The following is a 17,939-nucleotide window of genomic DNA, read 5'->3' on the forward strand; positions in this document are numbered from 1 at the left end:
CTTAACTACATTTTTAACTTAAAATAGCCAGTGATTTTTTATGACTTTGTTTCATCATAGTACTCAAACATCATATAAAAAATGAAACAAAATTATTTTCATTTTTAAAGCTATCCATTACATTTTTTTCTACACTTAACTTGGCTAGGTCCTACATGTCAAAGGCAACATTTATTGATTAAAAAAATTGATTGCAACATAATAAATTTATTGTTTAATTATCTCCCGTGTCTGAATAGCAACCTTTAAGAAGGAACATTTTACAACTCAAAATAGGAAGCATTTATTTTTTGTTATTCGATTCCAATACTTTTAAAATGTTAACTTAAAAGATTTAAACTCACTCTCTAGTGTATAGCCTTATAAACAGGGATGTTAGGATCATATATATTTGAACTTTGCTCCCCGAACTATTTCAAAATGGATTCCCCCTCTCTTGTGGTTCCTCCTTTCCTTACCCAATTCTTACAACTAATGGTAGCTTTAGAGCAACCTTAAAGCAATACAGAAGAATCTATCATTATGCTTTTTAATCGAAACTTAAATAAAAAAAAAAAGTATGATACTGAATACCTATATCATCCTTGAAGTGTCTGATGTGCTTGGCTGCTAACTGAAAGGCTGGAGGTCGAGGCCACCCAAAGGCACCTCAGAGGAAATACCTGGCGATCTACTTCTGAAAGATCAACCACTGAAACCCTATGAAGCACAGTTCCACTCTGACACATATGGGCTTGCTAAGAGATAGAAATCAATTCAAAGGCAACTGAAAAAAAAAAAAACAATCCACCAGTTCTCAGCCTGTGAAATTAAACTCTCTCCTTCGCGGCCCGTTAAGCTCTGTACAGCACCTTGGTTTTAGCACCTATCACAACATCATACTGATACTAATTTTTATGTATATCTGTCCTTGTAAGTAGGCCAAGCTCCTACTATAACCCCTGAAACTTAGGACATAATAAGTGTTCAACAAAAGCTAATCAAAAGAATGAGCTCCTTACAATAAAATCGAATCCTGAAGAACACTCTAAGGGAGGAGAAAAAAAATTACAGACTGTTCATGCAGGTGAATTAAGTTTAATTTAATTTGGCTGAATTTTGCTATATCATACTAAATATGGTTTATCACTAAGTCTTTAAACTACTGCACACACCAATGAAAAATCACCGATTATTACATGACCTCTCCTCAAAACCTGCTTGTATCGCCACTAAAGGAGAATGTTCAGATGTGACAGTACCTCTCTCCCTTATTTATTAATTCATTCACTCTTCAAACATTTACTGAGCACCAACTACAGGCACTGGGGCCACAATCCAGCTCTTCCTCACTCAGGTGTTATCTTCCTATTGCTCTGTCATTATAACAATTCCTCCCAAATTTGGAAGGATCAGAAGCAGTGGTTCTCTGCCAGACTAAATAACAAAGCTCTTGGAGAATTAATATATTTGCCAAGTATACTGACATTATTTCACTGCTTTTTACTTTGTATTACAGTTTTAAATGTGTCTTACATGCACACTGAAAGTATCTTAGAGCAAGATTCATTTTTATGTTCCTAAAAACCTAGCAATATACCTTCTCCATTGAAGGTGATGATTAAACATTTGTGAATGAATGCATTTTAGTAGAGGTCCCAGATTAAAAAGAGTGCAAAGTCAGCATAAATAATATATAAAAAGAACCTGAAAAGATTCCTCATAGGAGTTTTATTCTACCAATCCTCTGTTTGGATTAATTTGACCAGAAATATTCAAATCAAAGAGAAGCTACATATAGAATTGTGTTCTACTGTACAACACATGCAAAAACGGCATGAAGCGCAATTTTAGATGAAAAGGAGCAGTTAGGACCATAAAATATATTCAGGAGCATACGGATATTAAAAGAGGTAATGCAAGGAATATACAAACGAGTCTCACGTAGGACTCACAGATGAAATTTCTCTAAATGCATTTCTAAAGGGATTACTGACCACACAATGGTATTATTTACACACATGAATAGCAGCAATTCCCAATGTGAAGGAAAAATCACAGCAAAACTAACATTTGATATAGGCAAATTTGACCTTGGCTATCATCTAAGAAAATTTATTTACTTTTAACAAGAATCTTAAAAGACACTGTCAAAAGGCCATCTTCCAAAAGGTAGTCAAAAGGAAAAGGTATACATATATGAAATGCACACTTTCTTCAACAAATATTTACAAAGCTGCTATTACATGCTAAGATAAAAACTTCTGAACGGCACTGGGTTAGGGTCTATTTGAAATGCTTTATCAGCCAAATTAAAATATTTATTCTAAAAAATACTCCAATTCAAAATGCCGTAGGTGTGCACAAAAACATATGTATTCTGTTAACAAGACCTTGAGTATACAGCTAAATAAATAAAGGGAAAGGCAGTCAAGAAAGATTTTCTGGATAGGTCCCCAGTGTTATTTAAAATTAGGATAAATAATCATCTCGCTTAAAAAGGAAGGGTAACCTGACAGATGGGAGGGATGTGAATCAGCTGCTTCTATTATACATTATTCAAGCTCTGTTATCTTGGAAATCTGTGTTTCCAAGGCCTGACCACTCTCGCCAGAATTAACTTCCTAAGAAATAATCATTTTGTATTCGTATCTACAATATATAAAAAATATATATAGATTACTATTTATTTAACAGATAAAGAGGCACAGTTAAAGGCACTGGCCAATAGCGCAGTTTACTACTTTTTTCACTAGTTTAGTGGAGCTCTGGCGGCGTGGTGATTATGAGATTGGCTGCTAAGCAAAAGGCTGGCAGTTCGAATCTACCAGGTGCTTCTTGGAAACCCTATGCAGCAGTTCTGCTCTGTCCCATAGGCTCACTATTGAGTAGGGATGGACTCTACAGCAATGTATCTTTTTTTCCCTACTAGTTGAAGGACTCTATTCAACAGAAGGAAGTTATTAACACATGCGCGCACACACTCACACCCCTTCGTTAAAACTTTAGACTGAATAGAAAATTAATCTTTATCTCCTTTGTAAAATTCTCCCCCAAAATGTGGAGAGATGAGTAAAACAAGACTGATAAAATACTGATAATTATTGAAGCTGAGTGATGGACATATACAGGTTTATTATACTTCTCTCTCTGTTCTTTGTATGGTTTGATATTTTCCATTAAGAAAATTAAAAAAAAATCTTAGCCTCATAAATGTGTTGCAGTAACATTCTCTTTAAATAAAGAATAGGCTACTCAAGGGTGGACCCCTTTTATGTAATAAGTCTTCAAAGACACAGCTGGAGATTTGCACAGCACATAAACCTGAAATTATTCTATAAAGCTGTGTTTTTCAAATGTTCTTTCACAATGAACCATAGGAAACATATATATAACACGTGTTATGGACTGAATTATGTTCCTCAAAAATATGTGTTGAAATCCTAACCCCTGTACCTGTAAACTGACACTGGAAATAGAGGGGTTTCTTATGTTAATGAGACCATACTGATATAGACCATATCGATGCTAAACCTAATCACTTCAGTTATAAAAGAAGACCATACACACTGAGACACAAATGGGGGGAAGACGCCATATGAAGGCAGATACACACAGCAGATTCATCTACAAGCCCAGAAACTCCAAGGACTGCAGGCTTCTAGAAACTGAAGAGGTCAGCAGTTTGAACCCACCAGTTGCTCCGCTGGAGAAAAGACCTGACAATCTGCTACCATAAACATTACAGTCTTGGAAACACTATGGGGCAGTTCTAGTCTGTCTTATAGGGTTGCTATTAGTCAGAACTGACTCAACTATATCCACAAACAACAACAGCAGAAACTGAAACACACAAAAAAGGACCTCCCGCTAGAGCCATGCCTTGAATTCAGACATCCCACTTGAATTGAAAGATAAATTTGTTCTTTAAAGCCACCCACTGATACTTGTGTCAACATGATTATACCATATACACACATACAAACATATAATTAAAACACATTTCACAAAACAGTATTTACACTTGTTATGTATAATATTCTCTCATACTCTTTTATTTCACTTTAAAAAATGCTAGTTGGTACCCACTAAATTGATTCACAACTCATTAATAGTTATGCCACGAACTGCTGTTTGAAAAGCATTGCCTGGACCTATGTAAAACTAATTAAGGAGATAAAAATTCAAAAATAAATAAATAAATAAAATTCTAATCTTCATTTAAAAGAAAAAATATGCAGAATTAATAACTTTCAACCAGGGTGATACAGGCATAAGATTTATCAAAATCATTGAGCGAGGTTGCAGGATACGGGGTTTATATATAAAAAACCAACTCTTTATATACTAGCAGCAAACAATGCAAAAATTACATTTCAATCTCAGATACATCCACTGGTCCCATCCCAGCTGGGCAAAGAAGACCAAAGACACATGGGAAAGATTAGTCCAAAGGACTAACAAACCACAACTACCACAACCTCACCAAACTGAGCCCAGAACAACTACATGGTTTGACTGCTCTGGCAGGGATCACAATAGAGGGTCCCGGACAGAGCAGGAGGAAAATGCAAAACAAAATTCAATTCACACACACAAAAAATCAAGCTTGCTGGTCTGACAGAGACTGGAGAAGCTCCAAGAGTATGGCTCCTCAATGCCCTTTTAACTCAGTGCTGAAGTCACTTCTGAGGTTCACCCTTCAGCCAAAGGTTAGACAGGTCTATAAGGCCAACGATAACACACATGAGGGACATGCTTCATAGTTCAATCATGTATACAAGACTAATGGGCACACCAGCCCAAAAGCAAAGACGGGAAGGTAGGAAGTACAGGAAAACTGTACAAATGGAAACAGGAAACCTGGGGTGGAGAAAGGGAGAGTGCTGACACATAATGGGGTTGGCAACGAATGTCACAAACAATGTGTGTATTAACTGTTTAACGAGAAACTAATTTGCTGTGTAAAATTTGAGATCTAAAGTACAATAAAAAAGAATATTTTTTAAAAATTACATTTCAAAAACAATTCCATTTACAATAGCATCAAAAGACAAAATATTTATGAATAAACAACAAAAACACATACTAACTCTACACTGCAAATCACAAAACACTGCTGAAAGATATTACAGGAGAGACTATGTTCATGATTTGTAATAACACTCAATAGTCTTAAGATGTCAATTAACCCCAAATTTATCTACAGATTCAACACAATCCCATTTGTAAGCCCAGAAAGCACTTTTGGGGGGCAGAACTTGAAAAACTCATTCTAGAAATTCTATGGAAATAGAAAGAATCTAGACTACCCAAATCAATCTTGTGAAAGGGAGAACTAATTGGAGAACTTAGCCTACCAGACTGGAAGGCTTACTGTAATGCTACAGTAATCAAGTCACTGCGGTGCTGGCAATAAAAGTTGACAGATCAATGAATGGAACAGAATAGAAAGTGCAGAAATAGACTGACATGCATACAATTATCTGATTTTCAGTAAAGAAGTCAAGCCAATCTAATGGAGAAAGAAAAGCCTTTTCAACAAATGATGGTGATGTATCTGGAAAAGCCTATGGAAAAAGTGAGCTTCACCCTATGTCATACCATACACAAAAATTAATTCAAGATAGAGGAGAGCTCTAAACTATTAAGCTTTTAGAGGAAAACAAAGTAGGATATTTTTGTGACTTAGTGGTAGGCAAGTTTCTTAGATAAGTCAGAGAAAGCAACGACCATAAAAATGAAATACATAAGACTTCATTAAAATTAAAAACATCTGCTCATCCTAATGCATTATGAAAATTAAGATGCCAACCACAGACTGAAACAAACATATTTGACGAAGGACTGGTATCCAGGAAATAAAAGGAACTTCTACAATGCAATAATTATTAGACAACCCAATTTTTAAAAATGAGTAAAAGATTTGAAAAGGCACCTCACAAAAGAAGGTGTATACAAATGGCCAATAAGTACATAGAAAAGTGCTTATCTTCTCATTAGTCATTAAGGGAATAAAGACTAAAACCACAACGAGATACCAGCACATACACATGAAAATGGCTAAAATTTAAAAAACACCAATGTTGGCAAGGATACGGCACAACAGGACCTCTCATACATTGTGGGTGAGAATGTAAAATGGCACATCCACTTTGGAAAATAGATTGGCAATTTCCTAAGTTAAACATAAATCTATTATATGACCCAGCCATCACACCTGTTCATATTTACCCAAGAGAAAATAAGTGTCCGTAAAAGACTCGCACACGAATGTTCAAAAACAAATACATAAACAAATAGTGAAATAATGGAATACTACATAGCAATGAAAAGGAATTAACTATTGATCATAAAAAAGTATGGAGAAATCTCTATGTGGAGTGAAGCAGCCAGACAAAAGTACATACTGCATGATTCTATTTCTATTAAATGCAAACTGATCTACAGTGATAGAAGGCAGATCAGTGGTTGCCTGGGGAAGGGGACAAGTCAGGCTAGAAGGAAGGGATTACAAATAGACATGAGGAAATTTTGGGGTTACGTATATATTCAGTATCTTGATTGTAGTGATGGTTTTACAGATATATACATGTATCAAAACTTGTGAAATTACGCACTATAAACATCTACAATTTACTGTTCATCAATTAACCTCAATTTAAAATATCAACAAAAAATAAACATTTTAATGCTTATGACTTATATTCTGTATATTTAAGTACTCTGTCATTTCACTATACCTTAAATATATTTTCTCATTCTTTCTTAGTGTCTACAGTTATTTTAAGAGGTAGAATAATTACAATAGCAATAGATTAATAATTTAATGGTCAGTTAACAAACACCAAAATATTATTTTTTGAAACTGCTTCTAAGCATGCTCTGTATTAAAGATGTTAGATTTAAAAACATTAATACATCAGTGATATTTCCAGAGGTAAATATCAGTTAATTTCTTAAGTTCAGTAAATTAAAGCAATTTTCATATAAGATAATATATATTTTACTTCCAATTAAGCAGTTTATCAATGATTTTCAACCAACAATGGCTAAATCAGTACAGTTTTAAGCCCTAGATTTCTATCTAGGGCTTCCACCTTTCTATTACATGATTTTTTCCCCCCATATTAGATTATCTTTTCTTAAACTCAGGTATGCTATTGAGGAAAAAGAAGAATTTCTTCCCAAAACTTCTCTAGGTTATATTCATCCTAACTCCAAAATTTTACAAAAGAGCTCAAGAGAAATCATTTAATGAGAACATATTCTGTCACCGGTGTTTTAATAAATGTGAAAATACACAAAATTATACAAAGTAATTTATATATACCTGGCCACATCCAGGGGCAGTGCATAGAAAGGGTTTGTCATCACTCATATTCCACAGGTCCTTGTATTGCCTATAATGCAATAGTAAAAGACAGCTAAACATTTTACAGAACGTATTTTTTAAAAAAGGATAATTTAAAATGTAAATCTCATGATTTGATATTCACCAGCTCATCACCTTTTGTATTTGAATGTAAAAACTAAACAAAAACCCACATTTACTAACATTTTAGCTGTATCTTTCATTCTCTTAGAGAGTGAAGAAATACACGTAACATAGATTTTGCACTACAGAACAAAGATTAGAAACTCTATCAGGCTAAACCTTTCTTGCTCAACAGAATAAAAGTACTTACAGTGAACAAATTATATTCATTCAAAAATATTAAATAAGCAAATACTATGCAGTCTATCAAGGATCATACCAAAGAGCTATGGAAATATGGTAGTAAAATTTCTATTTCCAGTCCTAATCACTGTCTTAAATTCTAGTCCAATATTCTTACTGACTGGTTAAACATTTCTATCTGGATATACCACCAAAAAAAAAAAAAAAAACGCATATCTAAAAACAAACTCTTAAATACCTTCTCAAACTTACTCCTTTTCCCTATGGGTGAAGTCCTATGGAAGACTTTCAAAGGGAAATGTAAAAATACAAGAGAAACAGATTCCAGTCTCAGGGAATCCATCATCAGGGTAGAGGAGATATGACAGTATTAACAAAACAAAATCTATATCTCTAACTCTGATCTCTCCCCAAATCCTAGGTTTCCAATTACTTGCTGAAACAGGCAATCTAAAGCAAATGACTGCCTCTGCAATATTGCAACCAACTGACTTCTCCTGGATACCACCCACTGCTTCATTAATTCAAGTCCTCATTATCAATTTTCTCAGCTAGACTATTTTAATAAGTTCTTTTCTGGTTTCTCTTCCTCCTGTCTCTCCCCTCTAATTAATTCCTTCATTGTTCAATCTGTCTATGGTAAACACATAAATTGTCTCCCTGATATTCATTCCTACCTTCTCCCTGGTAACAGATCCTCAATTTTATTCACAGGAGCGATGTGTCCAGTCTTAGGCAAAGACACTTGCTTTTCCCATCTTACAGCTGAGGGTAGCCCATGTGATAGAGTTCTGGCCAACAAGACAAGCAGAAGTATGCTGTGGGGTTTCTGGGAAAACTTCTGCTTTATTAGACAGAAAGAAAGATGAAGCTGGTACTATTCACCCCTTTTTCCTGCTTTAAATGTTGGTAAGTTGACTGGAGCTAAGGTAGCCAGCCCATCTCGTCACAAGTTGACAAGCACGAGGGAAGGCCAACAGAATCATAAACAGAATCAGAAACATTTGCAATCAACAGTCTGCTCCTGGGTTTTTTGAAATACAAACCTACTTGTTTAATCTACTGTTTGTTCAATCACAAAATCATATCAAAGCCTTCCTAAATGAAATACAGTCCCATATAGTGCCACTATGTCAGCCTTCTTAAATACAGCTTTTAATATGACACTCAACCGCCAAAAACTTTTAATAGGTTCCTACTGTGTTAAGAGCACAACCTAAACTCATACTCCAGTATTTAAAGCCTTTTATTTACCCATCTTTCTAACTTACCCTTTTCAAAAGTCTCACACACACTCCAGTCAACTAAAACGACTGTGCTCATGTTTCATGCTTCCTTGGCTCTGTGCTTTTGTTCTCACTCTTCCCTCCATGTCGTACAGCCCTCCTTTTCCAAATTCTACCCATCTTTTACATGTAAGTTTGAGAGATACCACTCAAGAGCCCTTGCCTTATGATCCTAAATACACCCTGCTTCCATTAACTCTATCTCAGAATTCTGTTTGTTACTTTCGTAACATTTTTCCTAATTGTAATTACTTCTATTTATACTGCTTGCTTACCGCCTAGAAAAAAAAAAATCACTCTCAAATCTAGTCCATCCTCAATTTACTAGAGAAAACTGCAGCCCAAGTCACATCATTTGTTAGTGATATGGTCGGGACCAGAACCTTAATCTTCTGGGTCCAAGTTCAAAGCTCTTGTTAGTATTTTACGCTGTTCTCTCCTAACCTACCAAAGCCTTTGTCGAAGGTTTGATCTATGCCTTATATTTAAGGAATGCATGCTGGTTCATAGCAGTCACTACTTTATGTTTTAAGCATGCACGCAATGATCATTAAGAATATAAAAGGATTTTCAGGAAGTCATAATTAACCTTATATATCAAATTTGATAAACGTGTAAATAAAATTTTTGATTGCTTCATCCATTATTATATCACATAGGCTACAGGCAATTTAATATTGCTCTGGTGGTGCCAGGATGGCACTTGGAGAAACTGGTATAAGGAGGTATTTCTACTATAGGTTTCCTTACTTACCAAATATTCACCTGCATGAATTTAGAATAATTCTACTTTGTCTCAGAATACTTAGCTATACAGAATCATCCCAGAGAATATGACTTACTTTCCCAAAACTGTAAGGTTTTCTCTATTATGCCCTGAAAAACAAACCTTAAAAAACACAATGTAACTCAGTATTTATGATTTCCAAATCCCCAACCAAACCAAACTCACTGCCATCAGGTTGATTCCAACTCCTAGCGACTGTACAGGACAGAGTAGAACTGCCCCACAGAGTTTCCAAGGCTTTAAATCTTTACGGAAGCAGAATGCCACATCTTTCTCCTGCAGAGCCTCTGATGGGTTCAAACTGCTGACCTTTCAGTTAAAAGCTGAGTGCTTTAACCATTGCACCACCAGGGCTGTTCTCCAAAACCCCAAACATAACTTCAAATGGTACCAGTACTATTAAATTATTTTCCCTCTAGTTCTGAAAAGATCTTCCCTTTAGTGATAAAAGTTATACCTGCACAAAGTCTTTAGAGGTCAAAATGGGTACTGTTCAATAATTACAGCTTCAAATGGTAAATAGCTAGTATTATTTCAACTGGGTGAAAATGTCAGTCCCAAATTTGGGAAATGCTGGAATATGTGGGCTTCATTTTTTTTTTCCGCAGGACTTTTCAGAGTCTTTAATGCTATGTCAAATATCCATAAAGATAAAAATGAACTTTGACCTATCTCACAATATATCAAAAATTAAGTTACAGTGGGTCACTGACCTAAATATGAAAGGCAAAATGATAAAGTTTCTAGAAGAAAAAATAGGGACAATCTTCATGACTTTGGGATATACAAAAGTTTCTTAAATAGGATATATAAGGTAATGTGCATAGAAGAAAAAACTGATAAACTAGAGTTTACACTGTGCATTTTATTCAAGCAGCCCTGGTGGCAGAGTGGTTAGCACTTGGTTAGCACTTGGGTGCTAACCAAAAGGTTGGCAATTTGAACCCACCAGCCACTCGGAGGGAGAAAGAGGTGGCAGTCATTCCATAAAGATTTACAGCCTTGGAAATCCTATGGGGCAGTTATACTGTCTTATAGGGTCGCTATGAATCGGAATCAACTTGACAGCATTGGGTTTAGTTTTGGTGCATTTTATTCTACGTAAATTATACCTCAATAAAATGTGAAACAGTGAAAACAAAATAACGTATCTAACCAAATACTAAGATAAAAATTGTGCACGTATCTTCACCCAAATCCAGTGTTCCAGGAAACCTTAGAGAGGGTTTCTGATATGAGGGCATATACTACAGAAAAGCAAAAGAAAGAAAGAATATGTATATCTAAAAATGACTGAACCTCATGGGACTCTAGATAGAAGTGGACTAAGAGATTCAAAGAAAGTGTGGCATACGGCATACAGATACGGACATCTTTGACAGATAAGCAAGTCATGCAACCCAACAGTTAAAAACCCTACCCTTATCAGAAAATTGGTAAGAACACAAAACAAGACAGTAAAATATCAGCATTTATCCTGCCTTTTCTACATAAATTGTATTTTAGGTAACCAAAGAGTTAATGAAGGAAAAGCTCTTTAGAAAAGAATTTCAACTAATAAGTGCAGAAAGAATGAAACAACTAGAAAATTACCACTTTAACTCCCAATGTAATAACTGATCTAGGCAATTATCATTAATGTCTGGTAAAACCATTAGGAGAAAACGTGATGGGGAATTTCATAATAGTTGGGTCACACTGACAATACCTGAACTCACAGGTCTGGTTTAAGATAGCTTACTCAAAGTGGGACAAACACACATTATGTGCCTCCCGATATAATGCAACAGAAATTACAGAGCATGAACAATTCTTACCAAAAAAAAAAGTCAAACCTGCAACTAATCAAGACTCTATAAATTCAATGAAAAACAAAATACAGGAAATAGAGAAACATATCAAAGATCACCACCAGGATGCAATCAGCTAAAATACAATAATGTACAAAATTCTACAGAAGAAATGACCTGGTCTTTTCAACAAATAAACGTCATAGGGTAAAAAAAAAAAAAAAAGGAAATATGGGGAAGTGTTTTAGATTTTAAAAGATTAAGAAGTACATTAACAAAATGCAATATGAGGGCCTTTTTGGTCAAAAAAAAAAAAAAAAAACCAACTACAAAAACACATTTTTGAGTCAATATTTTTTTCCCATTTTTTTATTCTGACTTAAAGTTCCCAATTATTTTTTCCATCAACTTATAGGTTTTTATAAGATTTTATAATTTCTAGAAATTATATATAGCTACTGTATTTAGGACAACTAATAATAATTCTATCCCCCACGTATCTGTCAGTTTGTCGCACTGTGAGGACTTGCATGTTGCTGTGATGCTGGAAGCTATGCCACCGGTATTCAAATGCCAGCAGGGTCACCCATGGCGGACAGGTTTCAGCTGAGCTTCCAGACTAAGACAGACTAGGAAGAAGGACCCCGCAGTCTACTTCTGAAAAGCATTAGCCAGTGAAAACCTTTTGAATAGCGGTGAAACACTGGCTGATACAATGCTGGAAGATGAGCCCCTTAGGTTGGAAGGCACTCATCATACGACTGCAGAAGAGCCGCCTCCTCAAACTGGAGGCAACCTTAATGATGTGGATGCAGTCAAGCTTTCAGGACCTTCATTTGCTGATGTGGCACGACTTAAAATGAGAAGAAACAGATGCAAACATCCATTAATAATAGGAACGTGGAATGTATGAAGTATGAATCTAGGAAAATTAGCAATCATCAAAAATGAAATGGAATGCATAAGCATCTATATCCTAGGCATTAGTGAGCTGAAATGGACTGGTACTGGCCATTTTAAACGGGAAAATTACACGGTCTTCTATGCTGGGAATGACGACTTGAAGAGGAATGGTATTGCATTCATCATCAAAAAGAACATTTCAAGATCTATCCTGAAGCACAACACTGTCAGTGATAGGATAAGATCTATACACCTACAAGGGAGACCAGTTCATATGACTATTATTCAAATTTATGCACCAACCACTAAGGCCAAAGATTAAGAAATTGAAGCTTTTTACCAACTTCTGCAGTCTGATGGAACATGCAGTCAGGATGCATTGATCATTACTGGTGATGGCAACACAAAAGTTGGAAACAAAGAAGGGGGATCGGTAGTTGGAAAATAAGGCCTTGGTGATAGGAATGCTGGGAGATCGCATGATAGAATTTTGCAAGACCAATGACTTCTTCATCGCGAGTACTTTTTTCACCAACATCAATGGCAAACATGCATGTGGACCTCGCCAGATGGAATACACAGGAATGAAATTGACTACATCTGTGGAAAGAGACCATGGAAAAGCTCAGTATCATCAGTCAGAACAAGACCAGGGGCCAACTGCAGAACAGACCATCAATTGCTCATAAGCAAGTTGAAGTTGAAACTAAAGAAAATTAGAACAAGTCCATGAGAGCCAAAGTATGACCTTGAGTATGTCCCACCTGAATTTAGATACCATTTCAAAAACAGATTTGATGCACTGAACACTGATGACCAAAGACCAGAAGAGTTGTGGAATTACATCAAGGGCATCGTACACAAAGAAACTAAAAGATCATTAAAAAGACAGGAAAGAAAGAAAAGACCAAAATGGATGTCAGAAGAGACTCTGAAACTTGCTTTTGATTGTCAAGTAGCTAAATCAAAAGGAAAAAATGATGAAGTAAAAGAGCTGAACAGAAGATTTCAAAAGGGTGGCTCAAGAAGACAAAGTAAAGTATTATGATGACATATGCACAGACCTGGAGACAGAAAACCAAAAGGGAAGAACACGCTCAGCTTTTCTCAAGCTGAGAGAATCAAAGAAAAAATTCAAGCCTCGAGTTGCAATACTGAAGTATTCTACAGGGAAAATATTAAACAGTGCAGTAAGCATCAAAAGAAGATGGGAGGAATACAATCACTATACCAAAAAGAAGTGGTCGATGTTCAATCATTTCAGGATGCAGCATATGACCAGGAACCGATGGTACTGAAGGAAGAAGTCCAAGCTGCACTGAAAGAATGGAGAAAAACAAGGTGCCAGGAATTGATGGAATACCAATTGAGATATTTCAACAAATCGATACAATGCTGAAGAGCTCACTTGTCTATGCCAAGAAATTTGGAAGACAGCTACCTGGCCAACCAACTGCAAGAGATCCATATTTATGCCTATTCCCAAGAAAGATGATCCAACCAAATGCAGAAATTATCGAACAGCAACATTAATATCACATGCAAGTAAAATTTTGCTGAAGATCATTCAAAAGTGGCTGCAGCAGTACATCGACAGAGAACTGCCAGAAATTCAAGCCAGATTCAGAAAAAGATGTGGAATCATGGATACCACTGCTGATGTCAGGTAGATCCTGGCTGAAAGCACAAAATACCAGAAAGATGTTTACGTGTGTATTACTGACTATGCGAAGGCATTCAACCGTGTGGATGATAAGAAATTATGGGTAACACTGCAAAGAATGGGAATTCAAGAACAGTTAATTGTGCTCATGAGGAACCTGTACTTGAACCAATAGGTAGTCGTTTGAACAGAACAAGGGGATACTGCGGGTTTAACGTCAGGAAAGGTGTGATTCAGGGTTGTATCCTTTCACCATACTTATTCAATCAGTATGCTGAGCATATAGCTGGACTAAATGAAGAAGAACAGGACATCAGGATTGGAGGCAGACTCATTAACAACCTGCATTATGCGGATGATCACAACCTTCCTTGCTGAAAGTGAAGAGGACTTGAAGCACTTACTAATGAAGACCAAAGACCACTGCCTGCATTATGGATTATACCTCAACATAAAACAAAAATCCTTACAACTGGACCGATAAGCAACATTATGATAAATGGAGAAAACACTGCAGTTGTCAAGGATTTCATTTTACTTGGACCCACAATCAACACCCACAGAAGCAGCAGTCAGGAAATCAAAAGATGCATTGTATTGGGCAAATTTGCTGCAAAAGACCTCTTTAAAGTGTTGAAAAGCAAAGATGTCACCTTGAAGACTAAGGTGCACCCGACCCAAGCTGTGGTGTTTTCAATCACCTCATATCCCTATGAAAGCTAGATGATGAATAAGGAAGACTGAAGAAGAACTGACGCCTTTGAATTGTGGTGCTGAATATGCCATGGACTGCCAAAAGAATGAACAAACCTGTCTTGGAAGAAGTATGACCAGAATGCTCCTTGGAAGCAAGGATGTGGGACTATGTCTCACATACTTCGGACATGTTATCAGGAGGAACCAGTCCCTGAAGAAAGACATCATGCTTGGTAAAGTACAGAGTTAGTGAAAAAGAGGAAGGCCTTCAACGAGATCGACTGGCACAGTGGGTATAACAATGGGCTCAAGCATTACAAGGATTGTGACGATGGTGCCAGGACTGGGCAGTGTTTCGTTCTGTTGTGCATAGGGTCGCTAAGAGTTGGAATGGACTGGACAGCACCTAACAACAACAACATAGTAATTCTATAACATTCTTTTTCAACATTTAATTTATTAACCCTTCAGAACAATGTTTCCCAAAGTATAATCTATAGGGATGACAGTAGCTATTACAGAAAAAAGCGAATGTGGGAAATGCTGGAGTATACAGGGGTTTTTTTTTTTTTTTTGGAGGGGCAGGACTTTTCAGAGCCTTTAATATGCTCAACTGAAATACCTAGAGCACCTATAATATAGTATTTTTGCCAAGTCTATTTGCTATCTGAATCTTTTTTTCACAGATCATATGGGACTAGTATTATTTGGAGTTCATTTTAGGAATAACTCAAGGCATGTAAAGCGAATTCTGATGCTCTACTTGATACTTTAAAAACATAATAGGAGCATCAGATAAACTACATACCAGCTAAGTGTTTTCTTATTTATGAAAAAAGAAAAAAAAAACAAAAAAAACTGGGAAGTATATATCTAGAAACATATGAAAATTTTTATAACTTAAAATATGAAAAATGGCTCAAAGTACCAAATATTACATACATACCTGGCAGGATTCACACGTAACTTGAATTTCATAAGTTGAACAACTTATCACATCCTCTTTATCATGGCAAGGATACTGAAAAGAAAACAAAGTGGTTTCACAGTTAAAAATAGTTTTGAAGCAGCCATCTAAGATACTCTGCTGACGCACCCTGTCTGGAGCAAAGAAGAAAACCAAAGACACAAGGAAAGAGATTAGTCCAGTGACTAATGGACCACAAGTACTACTGCCTCCATCAGACTGAAGCCAGCACAACTTGATGGTACCCGGCTACCACCGACTGCTGACAGGGATCACAACAGAGGGCTCTGGACAGAGCTAGAGTAAAATGCAGAATAAATTTCTATCTGGAAAAAAAAAAAAAAGACCAGACTTACTGGTCTAACAGACTGGAGAAACCCTGAGAATATGGCCCCCAGACACCCTTTTAAGCTTAGTAACGAAGTCACTCCTGAGGTTCACCCTTCAGCCAAAGATCAGACAGGCCCATAAAACAAAAAGACATTAAATGGGCACACCAACCCAAAGGCAAGGACGAGAAGGCAGGAGGGGACAAGAAAGCTGGTAATAGGGAACCCAAGGTCAAGAAGGGAAGAGTGTTGACATGTCGCCAGGTTGGCACCAATGTCACAAAACAATGTGTACTAATTGTTTAATGAGAAGCTAGTTTGTTCTGTAAAACTTCATCTAAAGTACAATTAAAAAAAAAAAAAAAGCTTTGAAACACTTCTTGAAATAGTCTAAAATAAAAACACTCAAACAATTATACTCTATAACACTGCATCATCCCCAAACCCAGTCACTATTATTACGCTACTGACCTTTTTAAAATATCGTAATGGTCATTTACAGTTCTCTGTAAAAAGCCTCCTTTGCTAATTTTTAAAAAATGAAATTGGTCCAGATCTCTAAAATCTACATGATACTGCGAAAACTTAACTGCAAAAAGACAAATAACCCAATTAAAAAATGGATGGGCAAAAGATATGAATAGACACTTCACTAAAGAAGACATTCAGGTAGCTAACAGATATATGAGGAAATGTTCACAATCATTAGCCATTAGAGAAATGCAGATCAAAACTACCGTGAGATTTCCTCTGACTCCAACGAGGCTGGCACTAATCCAAAAAACACAAAATAGTAAATGTTGGAGAGGCTGTGGAGAGATTGGAACACTTCTACACTGCTGGTGGGAATGTAAAACGGTACAATCACTTTGGAAATCAATTTGGCGGTTCCTTAAAAAGTTAGAAATAGAACTGCCATACGATCCAGCAATCCCACTCCTTGGAATATATCCTAGAGAAATAAGAGGCTTTACATGAACAGATATATGCACACCCATGTTTATTGCAGCACTGTTCACAATAGCAAAAAGATGGAAGCAACCAAGGTGCCCATCAATGGATGAATGGATAAAGAAATTATGATATATTCACACAATGGATTACTATGCATGGGATAAAGAACAGTGAGGAGTCTGTGAAACATTTCATAACATGGAGGAACCCAGAAGGCATTATGCTGAGTGAAATTAGCCAGCTGCAAAAGGAGAAATATTGTATAAGACCACTATTACAAGAACTTGAGAAACAGTTTAAACTGAGAAGAAAACATTCTTTTGTGGTTACGAGAGGGGGGAGGGAGGGAAGGTGGGAGAGGGGTATTCACTAATTAGATAGTAGATAAGAACTACTTTAGGTGAAGGGAAAGACAGCACACAATATAGGGGAGGTCAGCACAATTGGACTAAACCAAAAGCAAAGAAGTTTCCTGAATAAACTGAATGCTTCAAAGGCCAGCGTAGCAGGGGCAGGGGTCTGGGGACCATGGTTTCAGGGGACATCTAAATCCAATGGCATAATAAAATCTATTAAGAAAACATTCTGCATCCCACTTTGAAGAGTGGCATCTGGGGTCTTAAACGCTAGCAAGCAGCCATCTAAGATGCACCAATTGGTCTCAACCCACCTGGCGCAAAGGCGAATAAAGAACACCAAGGACACAAGGTGATTATGAGCCCAAGAGACAGAAAGGGCCACATGAACCAGCGACTACATCATCCTGAGACCAGACAAACTAGGTGGTGCCTGGCTACAACCGATGACCGCCCTGACGGGGAATACAACAGAGAACCCCTGAGGGAGCAGGAGAGCAGTGGGATGCAGACCCCAAATTCTCATAAGAACAGAGTTAATGGTCTGA

At 36.6% G+C, this 17,939-nt stretch overlaps 1 protein-coding gene across 1 annotated transcript in view; it reads right to left on the bottom strand.

Moving 5' to 3' along the window:
• Positions 1–17,939, bottom strand: part of ATF2 (activating transcription factor 2) — an 87,636-nt gene that overhangs the window by 51,296 nt on the left and 18,401 nt on the right. Inside the window, exons 3-4 of the mRNA XM_049887496.1 lie at positions 15,732–15,806; positions 7,313–7,382 (exon numbers count right to left, since the gene is read on the bottom strand). Coding sequence (XP_049743453.1) covers positions 7,313–7,382; positions 15,732–15,763 — 102 coding nt within the window. The 5' untranslated portion in view covers positions 15,764–15,806. The remainder of the gene's footprint in view (positions 1–7,312; positions 7,383–15,731; positions 15,807–17,939) is intronic.

This window comes from Elephas maximus, chromosome 6, assembly GCF_024166365.1.
Source record: "Elephas maximus indicus isolate mEleMax1 chromosome 6, mEleMax1 primary haplotype, whole genome shotgun sequence".
Lineage (NCBI taxonomy): Eukaryota > Metazoa > Chordata > Mammalia > Proboscidea > Elephantidae > Elephas > Elephas maximus.